Raw genomic sequence first — 21,229 nt, 5'->3', positions numbered from 1 at the left:
TGTGGAATTGGTGAGGAGGAGGTTGAATGTGGAGACACACCAGTTGTCAAAGCATCTGTAGGTATCGATGATGACACATACAACTCTGTGATAACACATACAACTCACCCGCCCTGGATTGCTGAAATGGTGGAATTCAATGAGGGATTAATGGTGGAAGGTGTGAGGTACAGATGCAGGGGCGCTGTTATTTTGGGGGCAACAGAAGACCTGCCCCTTCAAAATTATTTTATTTTCCAAAGTAATGCACGGGGTAATTTTCTGTTTGTGTGTAATTGAGAATTGCATTACAGTTTGCTCATAGTTAAATCACAACTTTATGCATCCAAATGTTGGCATGCACTTTGCAGTTTGCATCTACACCACTATTCTTTGCAGTTTTTGCAGGGAGTAGGAATCACAGTAAATCGCTGAGAGACCTGGGAAGACTACTAACACAGAAAATGGTGAAGAGAACAACAACTTGAATTCTACTGAATATCAAATCTTGCTACTAAGAATTTCTGTCATAATCAAGATAAAAAATCTTCCACAACAAGTGGCTTTGCAAGGTAACATAATCATGAACAGAAAAATATATGCAAATATTGTTGGATTTAAGAGCTCCTAGCAATGTTTAATAAGTGCCAAACCTCTAACCAGACCATTGGAGAAAAATCCCCTTAGTTATCGAGTCATGCAGTATGGAAGATAGGTCTTTAGGCCAACAAGTCTATGCTGACTATCAAGCATCCATTTACAATAATCCAGTTTTACTCTGCCCAGATTAACATATTAAGCCACATCTTTAGGATGTGGAGAGGAAACTGGAGCACCTGAGTGAAACCCATATGGTCTCAGGGAGAACATGCAAACTCCACACAGACAACACCAAAAGTCAGCATTGATCCTGGATTGCTGGAGCACTGTGTCAGCAGCTCTACAAAATCGTTACTACCATGTCTTCTAATGTAGTCTTGGCAACTATGACTGCATCTTGTACACTTTTGATGATCGGAGGTATAATGTCAATGCTAGAAGTTTCCGGCATTTGACCCAAGAGAGGTTCATGGCATGGAACTTCATTCTGTAACAGATTAGCAACAAACAGTGTGTCATCGATACTCTTTGCTTGAAGATTGGAATCTGACCTCTGCATAATGTCGATATTTGGAGAAAAACTATGCCACATAGACCAATAAGAAAACTGATCAGTCTGATGGTAAAGCTGTCCAGCCAGGCAATGGAAAGGTTTAACAAACTGGATATCATAAAGAAACCGAATATTTGGCTTTGTTTTAATTAGTGTACTTCATCCAACTGCTTAAATGAATTTGCTGACATCAATCAAATAGAAGTTAAGTATTCATTCAAAAGTCAACGTAGCTAGGAGGTCCACAAGGCTTTAGTATCTATCCAGGCTAAATGAGGCAGTTTACAACCTTTGTGTCCTATTGACCAGGTTGAATCATTGACCATATAGTCCTCTGAATCACTAAGACTCCCAATATGAATGCTTTTGTCTCAATAAATCTGCTGCTGAAACTCCCAACCATGCCTTTATTACATTTCCAGATTGGACTTCCTCAGCTTCCCAGCCCAGCCTCCACAGTTACGATAAAAATGTGCTGAATCTATATTCTGGGAAATTAAGTCATACCATTTTCCATTCACCAATCTCCCCTCCAGCAAGTTAAATACTGATTCTAGTGCAACACACACAAAATTCTGGAGGAACTCAGCAGGTCAGGTAGCATCTGCGGAAAAGAGGAAAACAGTCTACATTTCCAGCCAAGGTCCTTCATCAGACCGGAGAAGGAAGATGCCAGAATAAAGAGGTGGGTGGGGGGGGGAGGGGCGAAAAGGCTAACTGGAAGGTGATAGATGAAGCCAGGTGGGCGGGAAAAGTCAAGGACCAGAGAAGAAAGAATCTGATAGGAGAGGATATTGGACAATAGGAGAAGTGGAGTAGATGAGGAGTGGACCCAGGGGAAAGTAATAGGGCAAGTGGGAAGAAGTGAACGGTCAGTGTGGGGAACAGAGGAATGGGGCTGGGTATGTTTGTTCACTGGAAGGAGAAATTGATATTCATGCCATCCAGTTGGAGAGTACCCAGATGGAATATAAGATGCTGCTTCTCCCCCCTGAGGGTGGCCATGGATCAACACGTCGGAACGTAAATCAGAATTAAGATGTTTGACCACCAGGTAGTCAAACTTATAGTGGACGGTGTGGATGGCACTGATTCTAATTTTCACATCCTTCTTCATTTCCACAACCTCCTCCAGCTAGACAACCCACCACCCTCACTGGTCCTTATGTTACCTCGATTTATCACTTCTGATCATTCCACCACTGTAATTGTACTTTAATCTCCACAACTGACTCCAAAACTCTCTCTCTACATTTCCATTTCTCTCTTCTGTAAGGTATTCCTTCATATCCAGCTCTTTTATTGAATATTTGGTCGTTTACTAATATTTCTTTACGTGGTTTAGTGTCAAATTTTGTTCAATGATGCTCTAGTTAGTGACTTGGGATATTTTACTGCATTAAAAGCTGCTGAAGCAGGAAAAGGGACAAATCATGAAAATACAAGCTTAAGGATTAAAGTGATACAAATGGGCCATTGTCAAAACCTTTCTGATTAAATCAATTCCTTGATGTTGAGTAGAAATCAGTGGTCATACAGCAGGAATTTTTCTCAAACCTAGTACTAGAAGTTATGCTGAGATGGATGAACAGTCACATAATAGATAGAAAATAGTCCATAAAATAATACTCAACATACAACACATCAAATTGGATCATGCATATTTATTCCAGCATGGTCTCTCTCTGATCAGAGCTGATCCAGTTTTGTAGTGAAATGATAAAAATAATGGTTGTTTTGTTGGTGACCAATGTCCTTGGCTCCCAGCATCAATCCATGACCCAATAGTCAATTACAACCCATGCAGCAGGTTAATCCATGAGTTCAAAAACATAAAAAGGTGCTTGAACACTGAAGCCAAGCAGCTGACGTTTGGACTCAATGTGAGTTAACAGGGGTATACTCATCAGCAATTTGTCGTATACAGTAGTTTACACAAATTAAGAGTCTGTACAGCCCTCAGCCTCTATCGTGTCGTGTCGACAGAGGCTGAGGGCTGTGCAGACTCTTAATTTGTGCAAACTGCTATATACTTGCATAACAAAAAATTTCACTTAACCCTGACACAAAAATTAATGTGCGCCCAGAACTTAACGTTGATCTCCAAATCACCTGGGCTTGCACAAGTGTATACAAACTTGAACTCGGGTCTTGCAGGTCACAGGTGGTAATTGTACGTGCACCTAATGTCAAGGGTTGATCTTGGAAATCGAATCCTTAGCCTTCAACCCAATTACCCACGGTGTCAACACAGGAATAGTTCTCAAGAATATTCATCTATTTAAATAATTTAAAGATGCTGAGGGCTCAGTAGTCTGCTCAGTGGGAAACAAGGAAACAAAATTACATCATTATTCATTATCACCAATTATACCTTTCAAAATCCCTCCAAAGTAGTATTCTGCTGAGATTGATGATGGATATAAAGGATCGTCAACCTTTATTTTAGGACAAAGATTAATCGAAGCTGAACAGTGCCAAGAGATAAAAGCACCTCTTGCTTCCCTAAACAATCACGAATTGAATGTGTACCTTCTCACAGAGTGAAAGCACAGTACGAGCTTGAATTACTGCAACCTGTTCTTCGTTTCTCAGGTTCTGAAATATAAAAGATCAACAAAAGATTGAAACTGAGTTTACAAGAGCATCACTCAGGTTCTAAAGACACAGCCTTTGTGACTTGGCAAGAAGATCAAGCAAAATGAACATTCAGTTAGATGCTCCTCATTTTTATCATCTCAAATTTAATTCAACATAAACTGAGCAAAAATGCATATTATACATATAACATGTCGAAGTATGTCCTTTCAGTTTTTAAGTCCAGTTGAAAATAAATTAGGACATCCTGAAGGGGTATATGTCCAATAAACTGCACAAAAGAAAAGTCATTTTTATTGTCTAGGAAATGTCTCAAGCAACTTAGTGATTAGCACAACATTGTACAGGCAATCCGGGTTCGATTCTCGCCGCTGCCTGTGAGGAGTTTGTACATCTCCCCCATGACCGCGTGCGCTTCCTCCAGGTGCTCCAGTTTCCTTCCTCAGTCCAAAGATGTACTGGTTAGTAGGTTAATCGGTCATTGTAAATAGTCCCATGATTAGGCCTGCATTAAATCAGGGATTGCTGGGCAGCGTGGCCAGAAAGGCCTATTCTGTACTGTATCTCAAGAAATATTAAATACAATAAATATTAAATACCTTGTGCAGGTCACAGAAATAGCAATAAGATTACCTCCAGAAAATGTATGCTGTATGATATTGTTTGAGGAACAAATTTCAGATCAAAGTGATTCAAGATCCTTCTTGGTAAAGATACCATTTAATCTTTTATACCAAACTGAGAGTGTTTAGAAAATTCTTTAAAACTTTAAAAAAAAGTATCAGAAAATACAATTTCCAATGGCTGTCAAGACTGTCCAAAAATAACACAGTGACCTGGGCTAAGGGTTTGATGGCTACAGCTAGAGCGAAATATATAGGAAAGCAACATTGCAGGTCCTCCCTAAGTTAAGATCACAGTTTCTTCTTGCGGACTGTCATAGAATGGACAGTCTGCAATAAGAAATGCAGCAGAAACCAAGTTATCACATGGCAGAAGACGCCTGCAGCCCCACAACTACTAGCTAATTCAAACTGCCAGCCTTCCAAATGCTTGTTCCTATGAATGAGCTGTATACAAATCATCATTTGTAAGTTGGGCAGGAGATGTACTGGGTAAAGTAAAAAGATTTCTGTCCCATTCCTGATGTATGGCACTTGACCTGAGAAACCCTCAATGCCGTAAAATTAAACAGTGCTTCACCTCAGATGTAATCATTTACTTAGTTATTTAAGAGCATTTAAGATGACAGTATTGCAATAAGGTTTACCCTGCTTTAACTCCAATTAAACGACAAAGAGATCGCAGATGACATGGAAACACAAACAATTTGCGATGCTCAGAAGTAAGAATGATGTAAAAGCTTCAGGCAGAGCTCAATTGTTTGAAATAGACTTACCCCATTATCTCCTAGGATATCAAGTTTCTTCATTAGGTCAGGAATTACTACATCCTGAAAGAAAGGATTCACATTATTAATAAAGAATTTGATCTTTGCAATGACTGGAATATGAAAAGGACTGATCAGTTAATTAAAACTAAGGGTAATGTAATGGTAATGTTTATGGTGCTACAGAAAATTTAATGTTAATTGTTTTTTCTTTGATTTATGCCTTTTTTGGTCTAACTGTGAGAGACCTTTTTATTGGGAACATCACACTGTGAGTCATTCATATTGTATCATGTCATGCTGTCACTCCATATAAAGCTTAATCCCGCAGGGATTGAAACATCTCACAGAAATTTTTAGCCTCTGGCTTTTAAAAAAAATTGGAAGTAGTGCCGGTTATTTCTCTATTCTTCTAAAGAATCTTAAGGACACAAGAGAAGATTTCCCTGGATGACCTGGGGATCTTCTCAGTGTACTCAAACAGCTAGAGGGCAGGGGTCTAGTATCATTTCTCCAAAATATGGTACCAACTGGTTATAAACACTCATGTCGGCTTAGTGGAAGTGGTGAAGGAACTTTTACATCCATTTGTGAAGACTCGTTGGATTAATATAGGATCACTTGATAGTTCACGGTCAAATATCTATGCATTAACAGGACACAAGTTCTAACCAATCCATCTGAATTTGAGTTGAGTTCTAAGAGGATCAGGATATACAACTGTCTTTGAATATCTCGAAAGCTTGCATAATACAAAAAGCAGCTTTTCTTGCCATACTTAGCAAATGGTTAAAATGTATAAGTCTCCATACATCAAACTGCATGGGGCAGTCAAGGTTAATGTCTCCAGACCATACACAATATTAGACCCTAACAACTATTGAGCTCACCTTAATGCCTTCTTGCTGACAATAAAGCTGAAGGGCACTTCCACTCTCGGAAAAAGCTGATATGTGCAAGTTGTAAGCTGGTGACCTTCGCTCCCGCTCCTACAAAGGAGAAATACATCTGATCAGTTTGACATTACAGAAATAGAGATGAAAGAAAGCCATGCAAAAGAACTAGAACGCTAAAAGAAACACTGAAACGTACCAACAGCTGTGAAATGAATTTCACTCCTTCAAATTCAAATGAAATATTACATTGTATAATATTAATATTAAAAAAGGTCTGGTCAGTTCCCCTGAAAAATAGACTACTTTACACAACAGTAGATATTTAAAAGGATAGAACACAGCTTTAAACACACTAGGATGACAGAAAGCTAACTCACATAATTATAAGTCTTTTTAATACAGAAAATCATAGTTTTCAACAAGATTATTTGGAATATGTAGTTTGAGGATTTAACAATAACTGGAAACATCAGCTTCAGTAATTTTCTTAATACTTGATGCTATCTATTATCTCATTTCTATTTTCAATACTTACTTTGCAACTTTCTTATGGAAGAATGATGCTACTGAAATGAACCAGATGGAAAAACAAGGATTTTGGAACTAAGTGGATTTCGGTAGAATCTTGGAAAAGCAGCACGGTTCCCAAAATGATTGCCAAATAATAGATCGTATAAGCTTATGCAACAAAAAATAAAACAAATCTTTCAGGTTAGTGATCCTGTATAGCTTTGAACTACATGGTTTGTGTCAGAATGAATGTTCATTTTATTGTACAGAGCAACAACATTAGTACAAATCAATAATCAAACAATGTATTCAGAGAAGTGATGATATCAAACAATGTGATGGATATACTGCAAAGTAACTTCTGGTGCAAACGGATCATGAAATCCAAATATGGGTCACAAAGCGTGATACACTTTTGTTGTTGAATCAAATATTCTTTTCTTTTGACAAGCCAGCAGCATTCTTTCTCAGCATCACAGTTATTTTTAAAGCAGTTGCACCAAACTCATGGGTTATATTGCTGTATTATACTTTCCCAGCCTCTTTGCAGCTCCAGCATTGGAAGGTATATGGAATACATTCCAATCATGTGTAGATCAATGTGGCCATGAGAGGAAGCTCCTGGTTTTCTACCAGATTCTTCAAAGTAAAATAAAAACCCGAAGTGAAATGAGTGTGTTATAAATATAATATGCATAACAAAAGCAGATTCAAAGTATGTGAATAAGATGACAAGCAATGTAAGGTTATGAAACACAAATGATGAATGCAAGTGGTAGCAAAAACAAAATAGTTTTATTAAATCTCTAAAAAAATCTATATCTATTTATATAAATTATAATCTACTTATACATCTTAATTGTCTGTTAAAATCTTGTAATATATTCAAAGACTTCCTCTGGCATCAAAACTCCAGGCAGTAAAACAGCTTTTCATCTCTTCCAAAATTAAACACTGTGCATCAATAAAAGGCAGTGTTCATTAACGCTGTGGGACCAGTGGCCGCACAATGCATCAAAGCACAAAGGTTCTCCTTTTCGGTTCACACACTTCCGCTCCATTTGACACTTTACCAATGGAATGCCTTACTTCAAGCTCCAAGATTCTGAACTCCAGCAACTCATTCTGGTCCTTTGCATCTTGCACCTCATTCTGCAGTCTGAGTTCTTCAAGTTCCAATTTATGAATCTGAAAGAAAATTAGAAGCACATATAAATAATTTGGAACCTATCTAATGCAGGTTACATCAATTCTTTCATCACCAAATGTGATACTATGAAACTGTAAGAGGATTCCCCTGCACATAATCACAGTAATGTCAATAGTCTCCAGGATTTTGAGGGATGAATCTCCAGCCTGATTATGCAGCTCTTATAAAGCTGGAAAATTTAGTTCAATGATAACCCAGAACTTTAATAAAATCTGATATAATTGAATTTCTATGATCTTTGATGCAATTCAAAAGATATTCTGTTAGAGGGAAAATCATTCACAATTTGGAAAATTTGTTGGAGCCTTTGAAGTGACAACAGCAATTTATACAACTTTAAAAGAAAATTCAGTATGATTTCCCTAAAACTTACCAAGACACTGATCAGTGTGCACCAATAAAATAAGATTCACAATAGGTACTTGGAGCCCATTTTGGGTCACAAAAATAAGGCTCATTTTAAAGCTTTCATCTCTGACTTTGAACCTATGGCCTCCAGTGTATGTATGTCTATATGCTGATATATCACATCGCTATCCAATTATTCTTGGTTGGAAAATCTCTCAAGGATCATTCAAGAGAAATAATTTTTAAAAATCCTACGACATGAAATGGTATTTCATTCATTCACCATAAATTGAAAAAAATATTACATTTAAGTTCAGTTGTTATTAACGTGAAAAAGAACACAAGCAGGTTTTCAACAACATATGTTTCAAAAGAGTCCCATAAGCCTGCCTGATGGTCAGAAGATAACATATAAAAGACTCAAATTCAATGCCTTCACACAGCCTGTAATGACAGCTGGGGAAAATAGATCTACGGCACTGTAGAAGATTTTGGGGATAGATGTCACATCAATCAGAATACGGAAACTGAACTATCAATTAATTGACCACAGCAGCCTTAGATTTTAAATTCAACCAGTTAAATAATTTGTAATGTTAAAGAAAATATGCTTTAGTAATGGTAACCATGAAGACAGTCATAAAAATTCATGTGTTCCACTAATGTTTTTCAAGGGAAAAATTTGTTGTGTTCTGCCAGGCATGGTCATTATGTGACTCTGGCCCCTCAGGAATATAATTGACTCTAGAATGGTTTGGTAAGTTATTCAATCGCTTCCTAACTGCTAATTGATTTGGAATAAGAACCTTTACCCTCTTAAGAACAAGAAATGTTGATCATCTTGGGTATATCCTGAAAATTGAATGCACAAAAAAGCACAAAATGATATTCACAAACACGTAAAGAGACTTCAGATACTTAAAGTGTTGAATAACACACACAAAATACTGGAGCAAATCAGCAGGTCACACAGCACAGATGGAGGGAAATAAACAGTTGACACTTCGGGCCAAGACTCTTCAACAGGGCTAGTAAGAAATGGGGCAGAAGCTAGGATAAGAAGGGGAGGGGAATGCAAACTGGTAGGTGATGGGTGAAACCAGGTGCGGGGGAAGTTGGGGATTATGTAAGAAACTGGGAGATAGTAGGTGGAAGAAGGCCTGTAGAATGAGGAATATAATAGGAGGGGATGATGGAGCAAGGAATAAAGGGAAAGAGGAAGAGAACTAGATACAGGTGATGGGCAAGTCATGAGGATGGGGGAGGAGAAGAGAAGGAGTGAGATGTTAATCAGAATGGGAATGGCTAAAGAGAGAAAATGACGAGGGGAAGGTGGGGGGAGGAAAGGAGAAATTATCATAGGTTGGAGAATTCAATGTTCATGCCATCAGGATAGTGTCATGGTCCAGTCCGTGAAGTCTGCATTCCGGTTCACGGCCCGGTCCATCAATCCAAATTCCAGGTTTTCAGGTTTTCCTTTGTCCTGTTGTGTGCCTTAATTGAGGCACATGATTCTGATTTTGGGCTGGCTACATAAGTAGCTCCTGGGTTCAGCTTTAGTTGCTGGACTGTCCCCTTCCCCCTTCCCCCTTGCCTGCAACCTCTGCCTGATGCCTTGCCATGTCTTGTCCTCGCCTAGATCCGGAGTCCAAGTCCGAGTCAAGACCCATGTTCCGGGTCCCTGTCCAATTCTTAGCTCAGAGTCCATGTCCAGGTTCCAAGTTCCCTGTTCCTCGTCCAGGTCCCATTTTCCTAGTCTAGTCCTAGCCCAGGCCCTGTATCCTAGTCTCGTCCAGGGCCTGTGTCTTGTCCAGCGTCGTTTCTTCCTCACCTCCCTTGCTTTCTTGACACACCTAGTCCTGTTCCTAGTACTTCAGTGTCTGTGTCTTGCATTTGGGTCCACCACCAGCGCCCCCATATGACAGTTAGAGGTTACCTAAATTTAATTATTTTTTATTTATTTAGCAATACAGGCAGAGTAAGCCCATCAACCCATACCACCCAAGCAATCCTGGCAGAAGATGCCTGCAACCACACAGTAGGCAGCAAATTCATCCCACACTCGCTCATATGTACATTAGTCAGTCATTGTAATCTGCGGAGAACCAGTGACAATTGCAAACCATCAAGAAGTGAGATCTCCATGAGAAAAACACTAAAATGGCTCTTATAAGCAACTGTTTGCTATTGACAAGCTATTTTATTTCAATCAATCATGATTCTCAATGGCTTTCACGCCATTTCCATTCACTAATTCTGTCAGTCACAATTATACTAATTGTCTGCACAAGAGATTATGCAAGGGCTGGAGTGAAAAGTGTAGAATTAATGAAATGTGTGAAAATACTATTAGTATTATATTACTTACCTTCTCAACCAGTTCCTGGTTGTTTCTAAAAAGTAACTGTTTATCTTCCACCCATTTTGAATCCTAAAATATACAGAATAGCAAGAAACAAGCAAAAAATGCATTAAAAAATTAAAGTACAACAAATCAAAATCTTAAAAGATGAGCTGTATCTAACTGTGGGTGCAAACAAAGAAACATTTGAAAAATCTATGCTCATTTTATTTTGTAAAAAAGTTCCCTGAAATACAAACAGGTTTAAATTGAACCGCACGATATTAACGTGCAAAATCTAAACAATTCTTTGAGAGAAATGCATATTTGACTGTTTTCTGCACAAAAGAATTATCATGTTATTGTTACCTCTTGCCCTGTCGAATTTATTGTAGTTAATGAAACTGTGCACATAATATGCTATAGTATGACAATATATATACATTTGTATTTGTGACCAAAGACATTATTTCTATTTCTTGAGCTATGACATAAGTATGGCAGCAGCTAATGCAATTTCCTGAAAGAACAGTGCATGTTAATATTACACAGCACAACTTCTTTACAGAAGGTTGGAATGAATGAGAGAAAACCTTTTTTTCAAAGCTATATCCCAAATGCAGTCTCTTTGTTGATCTAACCGGGCATTGCAATCAAAAGAAATTTATTTTTTAACCATGACATGCAAACTCCATATTTGAAAGTTGGTTTTATGCAGGTTAATGCAAACACGAGGAAATCTGCAGATGCTGGAATTTCAAGCAACACACATAAAAGTTGCTGGTGAATGCAGCAGGCCGGGCAGCATCTATAGGAAGATGTACAGTCCACGTTTCGGGCCGAGACCCTTTGTCAGGACTAATTGAAAGAAGAGCTAGTAAGAGATCACTAAGAGATTACTAGATCTCTTACTATCTCTTCTTTCAGTTAGCCCTGACGAAGGGTCTCGGCCCGAAACATCGACTGTACCTCTTCCTATAGATGCAGCCTAGCCTGCTGCGTTCACCAGCAACTTTTATGTGTGTTTATGCAGGTTAAAATTTCTTTTTGTATTTTGTTTGAGCTGAATAAGCCTGGACAGATGAGGGTAAAAAGAAGAGCAAAGCATTATAAAATACAACAAGTGAAGCTATCCAGGGTCTGCAGTCACTAAAACTAAAACCGATATTAATTTATCGAAGAAAAGAACAGAGGGGCACTTTAATCAGTGAAGGTATTCTTTCTATGTATTGATTCTTTTTAAGGTTTCAATAAAGAGTTCTACTTACACATCCAAATAAACAGAGGGAGAATTTTGGAAGTATGTGGGTGGTGAGGAAGGTAGAGGTAGAGAAACACAGCACATAAACTAAAATAATTTAACACATACTCAAAATAAAATTACAAGGCAAACCAAAATATTGCATTATTACAGAATAAGAAAACTAGAACTGGTTCAATTACGTTAGAAAAATGTAAGAATTTCAAAACGCAACTTAATAAATAATGATTATTTTAAAGTTGCTTGATATGTTTTCAATGATTTAGGCAATAGACCCCAGAAAATAAGGGATAGACAAAACCACTTCACATCTTGTATTGGATCGCTACATTCTATTTGTTGTTCATTCCACACTGGTAACCTGCTATGGAGGCAACTGCCGTTACTGAACACCAAGTGACTAGGAATGGTCACTCATTACCCATGGTTTTGACAGAAATTCACATAATTCATACTGGTGGCACCTCCACATTCTCACATGAGAGCTAATGCAAAGTCCCAGTGTATTAATTAAACAGATGTATGAAACCTATATACATTAAAAAGTTTATTCTATTTCTGTCACTAGATGTGTATTGACCATGGGCCGAAGGAGTAGAAGGATTTTACATCCTGTTTTGGGCACAAATTTTAGAGGTCAATTACCCTTCATTGTTACGACTGCATAACATTCCTAAACAATGATGTACTTCTTATATGATCATCAAATTTAATTTGCTGCTGCTCCTGTAGAGCATTTTGAAAGGTGTTAATGCACAAAAGGTTCTTATTTTATTTTATTTAATTATTAAATTTATTTTATTTAGAGATACAGCATAGAACAGGGCCTTCCGGCCCAACACTCCATGCTGCCCAGCAACCCACCTATTTAATGCTAATCTAATCACAGGACAAATTACAATGACCAATTAACCTACCAACTGGTACGTCTTTGGACTGTGGGAGGAAACCAGAGCACCTGGAGGATACCCATGCAGTCATGGAGAGAAAATGCAAACTCCTTGGAGACAGCGCCAGAATTTAACTCCGAACTCCGACACTCCAAGCTGTAATAGCGTTGCGCTAACTTCTAAGCTACCGTGGGACAACAGGCACTCTTGCATTGTAAAACTTGGCCATTGTAACATGCACACTTATATTGCCCCTCAAAGCAGAAACAATCATTTCTCTTTTGGGAGAACCAATAAATCTAGCACATATATATTGAATGGCAAGACCTTTAAGAGTACTGAGGAACAGATGGGCCTTGGTGTACAACTTCAAGGATACCAGTAGTTGGCAGCACAGGGAGATAAAATAGTGATAAAAGCTTATGGCATACTTATCTTCATTTGTCTGAGCAGGGAGGTAATACTACTATTATAATATATTGCACAAACCACAGCTAGAATGGAGTGCAGAGTGCAGAGATTATCCAGAATGGAGTACTTCAGCTTGGAGGAGAAACTGCCTAGATGAGTTAGACAGTAAGAACTATTTCACAGTAATGGGAGTGGTTGTAATGGAAGGTATAGGTTTAAGATGAGGGGTAAGAGGTTTGGATGGGATACAAGGAAGAGTTTTCTTCACCCAGACGAAGGCTAGAATCTGCAGTGTACAGCCTGGGAGTGGTGCATACAACTATTCTCACAACATTTAAAATGTACTTAGACAAACACTTCAATGCCCAAGTCAGAGGAGGCTATCAACTGGAAAATCAGGTTAGCATAGATGGGTGCCAGAGAGTGTGCAGATATTTGATAGGCTCAATCAGAATCAGGTTTAATATCACTAGCATATGTCGTGAAATGTATTAACTTTGTGGCAGTAGTACAATGAAATACATAATAATAGAGAAAAAACTGATTTACAGTAAGTATATCTGTATTAAATAAAGTAAATAAGGAGAGCAAAAAAATAGAAATTCAAAACTCATGAGTTCATGGGTTCAATGTCCATTCAGAAATCAGATGGCAGAAGGAATTAAGCTGTTTCTGAATTGTTGTGTATGAATCAGGCTTCTGTACATTCTCCCTGATGGTAGCAATGAGAAGAGAGCACGTCCTGGGTGATCAGGGTCCTGAGTGATGGATGCCGCCTTTTTGATTTGGACTTGTTTCTGTATAATATGAATCTGTGATCCTATGATGAAGCACATGTGAGACCGCACTTGATAGCAATGGATCATTACATTCTTGACCCTATCAACAAAATAGACATCACATCCAGCTTTTGTCCAAGCTTCAAAATGGACAAATAAGGGATGACCTTCTTACAGGTAAGTATACAGTAGCTTTGCCTGTTGTACGTACTCACTGGGAAAGTAAACAGAGTGTGCTGTGGTATATCATACAAGTTTATACCTAATTTGTCCCAGTTCTGACTTAACAAAATCACTGTGCAGGTGAGAGAGGGATCAACAAATAAAATCAGGAATTTAGTTGACCCCATGTTCTTGCTATATCCTCCCTGGATAGAATTCAGTATTATCAGAGTGCCATTTCCTCCCGACATTTTTGTAACTGTGGAACACTTTTATTCCTTTATTTATGCCCTTATTAAAATCCTGCAGGTTTTCAAAATTCAGGCTTTATTTCACCAAATAATTTCTCAACTTAACCAGTTCCCCCTCATTTATAAGGACTTTCCATCAATGTAGATTTGAGTGGGACAGAATTCTGTCACTTGCTCAACATGAGCACACACAGTCAATGTCATGTGTTTTACGACATTTTCATGATTCAGTTTCATTGAAGTCAGTGCCACTCATTTAGCATAAGCAAAAGAATACAACTTTTGATCCCATTGTATCTTTAGACTGGATATTGCAAATCAATCTGGAACTGCATGGAATACTGGTCTATTTTTCCTGAGTAAAGAAAAACCCGTTATCAACAGTTATTCTGTACATAATGTTTACCCTTCTCTTTGCTTAAAAATAATCCATATCATGTCACCTATACAAATGACCAAAGTACTTGTCATTATGAAATGATCTGCAATATAAGTCAAGAACTTTAATCTACAACTTGTTAACCAAACATACTAAATACAAGACAGCTTCCTACTTAGGCAAATACTATTTATTAAGTATCTCTTTTTCTAAATTTTATTTGAAAAGGAATGGGGAGTAACAAAGGGAAACCAAAAATAATAAAAAGCCACAATTCCTGGGTTTACTTTATAAATTATGAAGTTACTAGAAATTCTCAGAGAGTTGTACATTATAGAAACAGGTCTTTCGGTCCACCACGTTTGCACCAAACATCAAGCACCCATTTTCACTAATCACATTTTATTGTCCCCATCTACCCATCAACTAGGGGCAATTTATAGTGTCTAATCCACAAATCCTTAACGTATAGAAGGAAACCAGAACGCTCAGGAGAAAACCCAAACGGTCTCAGGGAAAATGGCAGGCAGGATCAAAGGTCAGGGTTGAATCCAGGTCAAAGAATACTGAAAGGCAGCAGCTTTATCAACTCACTTCAAAGTTCAAGGGAAATCTATTATTAAAGTACGTATATGTCACCACATATTAACTTGAAATTAACCCTAACCCTAATGGATTTACAAGAAAAAATACAATAAAATGTTATGAAAAACTATATATAAACAAAGACCAAGAAGTAACCAATGTGAAAAGAAGCCAAACTGTAAATAAAAACAGTAACATGAGTTGTACCACTGAGTACCCCATTCAGTATCAGGGTTAACAAGAAGAGAAGGAAGGCTGAAACAAAGTTATTTAATTTTACTGCTTTGAAACTGACCTGAACAGAAACCAGGAAGGATCAGGCTGACACTGATGTATCTGCATTCAACAAAACTCACCAGTGGCCAAAACCTTCAGCTCCCAGAAGCTAAGCGGCCATTCAGGAGCCCAGGTATGACATCACAAACAAAAGGAAAGTGTTCATTAATAAACAGGGGAAGCAGAATAAGGACAGAAGTTAAATGTTTTTAGAAACTAACAAAATAATTTAGCTTCTTTTGTATAATTTGTCAGAATTTGTTCTCTGAAGTATGTTTAGCTGTGATGTATGCAATAGCATGACCTATTATGATTTTGGGGAAGATGAAGCTGTGTTTCGTAAAAGGAAGGTACAGATTTCATAAAGTCTCCAAGCAAGTTGAGACCTGTAGTTCATGAAAAATTAACCAAGAATACCAATGCACAATAGTACTACAGCCACTTCCATGTGGAATTGTTCAGAGCCTTTTACCTGTCCTTTCTCTGCGAGTGATTTTTCCAGATCTTCAATTTTAGCTTGACAGCGAAAAAGATCAGCTTGAAGTTGTTCACGAGTCTGTTAAAATACAATTGCAAATTTTTATAGAAATCTACAGTATACAATTATGCTATTTGGTAAATTGGTATTCCTTTTTATTTGCCACTGGAGCAGTAATAACCCCAGTCCCACCACTCCCTTACAATGCTATTCATTCTTCCTCCAGAGAAAGCAACGGCTTTACTTCCGCAGAAGATATTCTCTGCTTTAATATCTCACCTAACACAAGTGTCTTCTAACCTCGCTTTGCACCAATTCAGAAGTGGCACACTGCAATAGACTTCGTTTCCACTACAATAGACTTTGCTTTGCTTTCTTGTTCTAATTCTGTTCTTTCCTGTATAATTTTGTACAATTTATGTTGTGAACTTATGTTTATCTTGTGAATGTTTTGCATCCGGCGCTACATGTTTGGGATGCTGCTGCAAGTAAGTTTTTCATTACACCTGCACATTCATGTACTTGTACACAAAAATAAACTCAACTTTAAATTTAAAGGGGAGCTGAGGGGAATGTTTATTCCTTACACAAGAATGGTGGATAACTGGAACTCTCTTCGGGAGGAGATGGGGATATTTAGATAGGCATGTGAATAGTAAATGTATGAAGGACACAGACCTAAAAGCAGGCAAATTGGATTAGTGCAGATTGGGAAAAAAAATAGGCATGGATGTGGTGTGCTGAAAGACCTTTATCTGTGCTCTATGACTGAATGCATCAATGCACTTTCACAGGCTTATATGTTTCTGGTATGACTGGTACTTTCACTGTATTTCCTGCAGGTTCATGGCATCATAGAGGGTCTCCTCACATCAGCCATTACAGTCTGGTTTGGTGCAGTATCCTCTAACAGTATATGTGAACTACAGTGAACGGATAGGTCAGCAGAAAAGATCATAGGCTACAGTCTACCATCTCTGCAGGGCTCATATGTGTCCAGGACAAAGAAGTGGGCAGGAAAGTCACTGCAGACATTACCCATCCTGCAAACTAACATTTCCATAAGCTCCCTTCTGGAAAGTGCTATAGGACTATTAAAACAAAATGTTCACGCTATCGTAAAAGCTTCTTCATCCAGACAGTTAATTGGATCAACTGTTCTAATTAGCCTGTCACTGCATGGTAGACACTTTAATCCACTTTTTATAATGCTGATTACTTTGTAAATGTATGCTGGCATTTATGTATTTATGCACATTTTATTGCAAACCCATCCTTTACCCTCTAACTTTATTTTTACATAATTGCTGTGGTATTTTTTATAGTTGTTGAATGTTGCTTTGTGTTGCAAATCATACCTGCCCAACACACCACAGCAAATTTCTAAGAGATATCAATATACAGTATATGGCAAATTAAGTGGATCTTTGATGAAAAAGATCTAAGTTTTCAGGGTTTATTTGTGGCTACATGTTGGGTGGTTTGAGTGATGCAACGGAGCTGAAAGGAGCTCTTAAACCTGTGTTATGCGAAGAAGGGAGAAGAGTTGAAAAATGTAAACAGACAGCTTCTGATGAAATAGCGTCTCTCCAAGATTTTTTTGCCTCTGTAACCTACCCGGGTTTCTCGCTCCACATCTAGTGTCCCACCAACTTGCTCCTGAAGCAGTGCATAAGCTCTCTGAAGAGCCTGATATTCTTGAGTAAGCTGGCGAAACCTCAGTTCAGACTCTTCTCTGTTTAGGACCTAGAAAAGAAGAAAAAAAAGAATGCACGAACTGGGTTTGTTAATTTTTAATTGAAACCAAGTAAAACTTGCTAATTTGTTGGTTCAAGTATGCAATTCACCAACTCTTCTGAAGCAAATGAAAATGAAGGAAAAAAGTGCAGATGCTGAAAATCTGAAATAAAAAGTAGAAAATGATAGAAAATTCTCAGTCACCATTCTCCTACCTAGACTAACTGTTTTTTCTCTTTCTCACATCTAATGATGACACGCTCATCTAAAATATTAACTATCTTTTTCCCAGACACTGCCAAAATGTGCTCATATTTTTCAGCATGTTTTATTTACCATCTTTATATCATGATAGCTCATTTTTTCTTATTTTGCAGAAACCTAGAAACTTGGTCTGCTGCTAACTGCCCCCATTAAACTATCTTGACTCATCCTATAATAAACATTCCTTTTATTCAAACTTCCCTCCGCATCTTCTCACTTACTCATAACTAACTTGTATATCTTTATGTCCCCAGTGATGACAAAGGATCACAGACCTGAAATAAAAACTCTTTCTCATATTTAATATAAAAAAACTATTTGGGAAAAAGTTGTTAAGAAGGCGTATGATGTGTTGGCTTTCATCAACTGTGGGATTGAGTTCAAGAGCCGTGAGGTAATGTTAGACCTATATAAGACCTTGGTCAGACCACACTTGAAGTACCGTGTTCAGTTCTGGTCACCTCACTACAGGAAGGATGTGGATACTATAGAGAGAGTGCAGAGACTTACAAGGACGTTGCCTGGATTGGAGGGTGTACTTTATGAGAATAGGTTGAGTAAACTTGGCCTTTTTTCCTTGGAGTGATGGAGGATGAGAGGTGACCTGACAGAGGTGTATACGGTGATAAGGGGCATTGGTCATGTGGATAGCCAGGGGCTTATTCCCAGAGCTGAAAAGGCTAACACAAGGGGGCATAGTTTTAAGGTGCTTGGAAATAGGTACCGAGAGGATGCCAGAGGTAAGTTTTTCACACAGAGTGGTGGGTGTGTGGAATGCACTGCTGGTGGCAGTGGTGGAAGTGGATACAATAGGGTCTTTTATGAGCCTTTTAGAAAGGTACATGGTGCTTAGAAAAATAGAGGGCTATGTGCGAGGGAAATTCTAGACAGTTTATGAGTAGGCTACATGGTCAGCACAACATTGCGGGCCGAAGGCCCTGTGATCTACTGTAGATTTCTATGTTATTTTAGTTTGACTCTCTTGTCTTTGCACCTAATCATTTTCTGCAACTGAATTTTCCACCATTAATGTGTATCACTTCATTCTTTGTCAAATCAGGAAATCAGCCACATGGCAGTTTCAGGAAATCCTGAACTTCATGGAACCCATCAAGATTTCTTTAAGGTTCTTCAGGTTATCCTGATCCCACACACCTTTAGTAACAAGTGCAAAACATGTAATAGTGAATAGCTTTTGTATTCCTCTTCCAAAATTATGTTTCTCTAACTCTATATTTTCGACTAGTGAGACATCTGACTTATAGTGCAAGTCCAAGCTTACTTGCAGTAAATCAAATTCAAGTTCAGGTTCAAATTTATTGTCATTTGACTACCTATATACAACCAAACCAAATAATATTCTTCTGGATCTCAGTGCATCCAATCTGTTGTTGTCAATTTCTTCCAAATCACCAGCATTATTGTTTGCTGAGTTAATAGAGTGAATTGGAGGATATGGTTTGGCTAAACTTCAAACCCTAGGTCGGGTGTCAAACTCGTAAAATCTTTTAAAAGTTAAGAATATTTCTGAAATATTATATTTATTAACTGGGACACATCAGGACCAGTACATTTTGGCCAAATTAAGAGGCCACCCTGATTAGCCAGTTTCATGGAAATAATTAAAAGAAAAAGAGACAAAAACTACTGTTTGACTGAGTAACAATTTATGTATTTAAATGAAATACTGAACAAATTAGAACACTACCAATACCCCCACAGTAATTGTACTGTGCAGTAGTACCTAATCGTTATCAATGGAGAAATTCATCTGCCATGTTCTGTTGGTTGTAAATGGGCAATATCCACACAGACAGCTGGTGCAGATAATGAACTTGCCTTCATACAATACTTTAGACAATTGCATCCTCCAAATCTTCATTTTCATTGTAACATTCAAAATGATTGTCAATAGCTTCAAATTTCCTAACTTATTGAAGTTATGAAATAATTTCATTTTCATTCCCAACTGTTTCTGGTATTTCCAAGCCTGAATGCTTGAAACTGCGGCGAGGAAAACCGTTCTGAATTGTCTCTCTGCTTATTCACACCAACTATCGGTGACAAAAATCACTGCTTTTTGAACTCAAAAATATGCAACTGACACTACTTAAAAGCTGATTACTCTAAGCACGGTGTAGTGTCTCAGGGCCACGCAAGTGCACGTGACTGACTGATGAAGGGTCTCCGCCCAAAACATTGCCTATACTCTTTTCCACTGCTTGGCCTGCTGAATCCTCCAGCATTTTGTGTGCACTGCTTGGAGTTCCAGCATCTGCATACTTTCTCTTGTTAGTTAAAAACTGCTCGCAACAGTCTCCTGCCCCCATTAAGCAGCGTAGTGTCCCAAATAACTGAAGATGGGGAAATCCTGTATATTTTCTTGATTTAGCTCTTGAACTTTACAAGCTGTTTCAAATAAATGGCTGTCATGATTAACCAACGGCCCAATTAACTGGAATCCGATGTCTGTGTCTGTATAGCACAATCATTAGCCCTTTCAATTAATTGGGGCACTGTGTCTGTCAACCCATGTCCCAGGTAAATAAAAGATGAACAATTTATTTTCCCAAGCATTTTGTGCGCATGCCTCTCATTTTTTCCTGTCCCACACTACTCCTAATATCTATAAAATAAATACCACGTTTACCATTTAGTAGGCATAACATAATGCTGATCAATGAGAAGAGTTGATTGGCAAGATATGAGGCAAGCAAAAGAGCAGATTTGAAGCAAATGTGGTGGCATACACCAGCAAAAATGATGAACCAATTCTCCCCATCAAGATCAAAAGCAGAATGTTATTCACATCGTTACTTCCAAGTTGAACCCTCTCATATTTATAATTACACTTACAACTTCCTCCATCTCCACCTCCGTCTCGGAAGCCAGCTCAAGTGGCCAATCACATGTTAATAAGACTGAGTAGTCTAATCACTTCACTGTTCTTCTGTCAGGTTTATTTCAAATTTAATCAGCTGCATCAGAAATTGCAGTGCCCTCTTAGAACAGCATTGGCTGTGTCCTGAGTGGAACAGCAAGGCAAGAAAAATAGAAAATGGCAAACAGTATTCTAGATATCCTCAATGTTGTCACATTAGGCTGCACAGAAGTCTCCTCAGAACAATAAAGATAGCCAGCCCCACTGGAGCAAGTATGATGTACAACTTTGGTGTCTGCACAGCAAATGTGCAACGTCCTGAATAGTCAGAGGAGATAAGAGCTACCCGGAATGCCCTCAGTTGTCTCAACATGACAAAAAGGACCACAATAGCAGAGACCTATAAATATGATCCACTCAACTAAAAAAGTATAAAGTACTATTGGAGGC

At 38.2% G+C, this 21,229-nt stretch overlaps 1 protein-coding gene across 1 annotated transcript in view; it reads right to left on the bottom strand.

Annotated features, from left to right (window-relative positions):
• The window catches only part of LOC140196678 (janus kinase and microtubule-interacting protein 1-like), a 377,821-nt gene that overhangs the window by 63,694 nt on the left and 292,898 nt on the right, over positions 1 to 21,229 (bottom strand). Inside the window, exons 11-17 of the mRNA XM_072256285.1 lie at positions 17,515 to 17,643; positions 15,892 to 15,975; positions 10,453 to 10,515; positions 7,616 to 7,714; positions 6,011 to 6,109; positions 5,130 to 5,183; positions 3,665 to 3,730 (exon numbers count right to left, since the gene is read on the bottom strand). Coding sequence (XP_072112386.1) covers positions 3,665 to 3,730; positions 5,130 to 5,183; positions 6,011 to 6,109; positions 7,616 to 7,714; positions 10,453 to 10,515; positions 15,892 to 15,975; positions 17,515 to 17,643 — 594 coding nt within the window. The remainder of the gene's footprint in view (positions 1 to 3,664; positions 3,731 to 5,129; positions 5,184 to 6,010; positions 6,110 to 7,615; positions 7,715 to 10,452; positions 10,516 to 15,891; positions 15,976 to 17,514; positions 17,644 to 21,229) is intronic.

This window comes from Mobula birostris, chromosome 4 (genome assembly GCF_030028105.1).
Source record: "Mobula birostris isolate sMobBir1 chromosome 4, sMobBir1.hap1, whole genome shotgun sequence".
NCBI classification, from domain to species: domain Eukaryota; kingdom Metazoa; phylum Chordata; class Chondrichthyes; order Myliobatiformes; family Myliobatidae; genus Mobula; species Mobula birostris.
The sequence above is the reverse complement of the archived record's forward strand: the minus strand, read 5'-3'. Positions and strand labels throughout refer to the sequence as shown.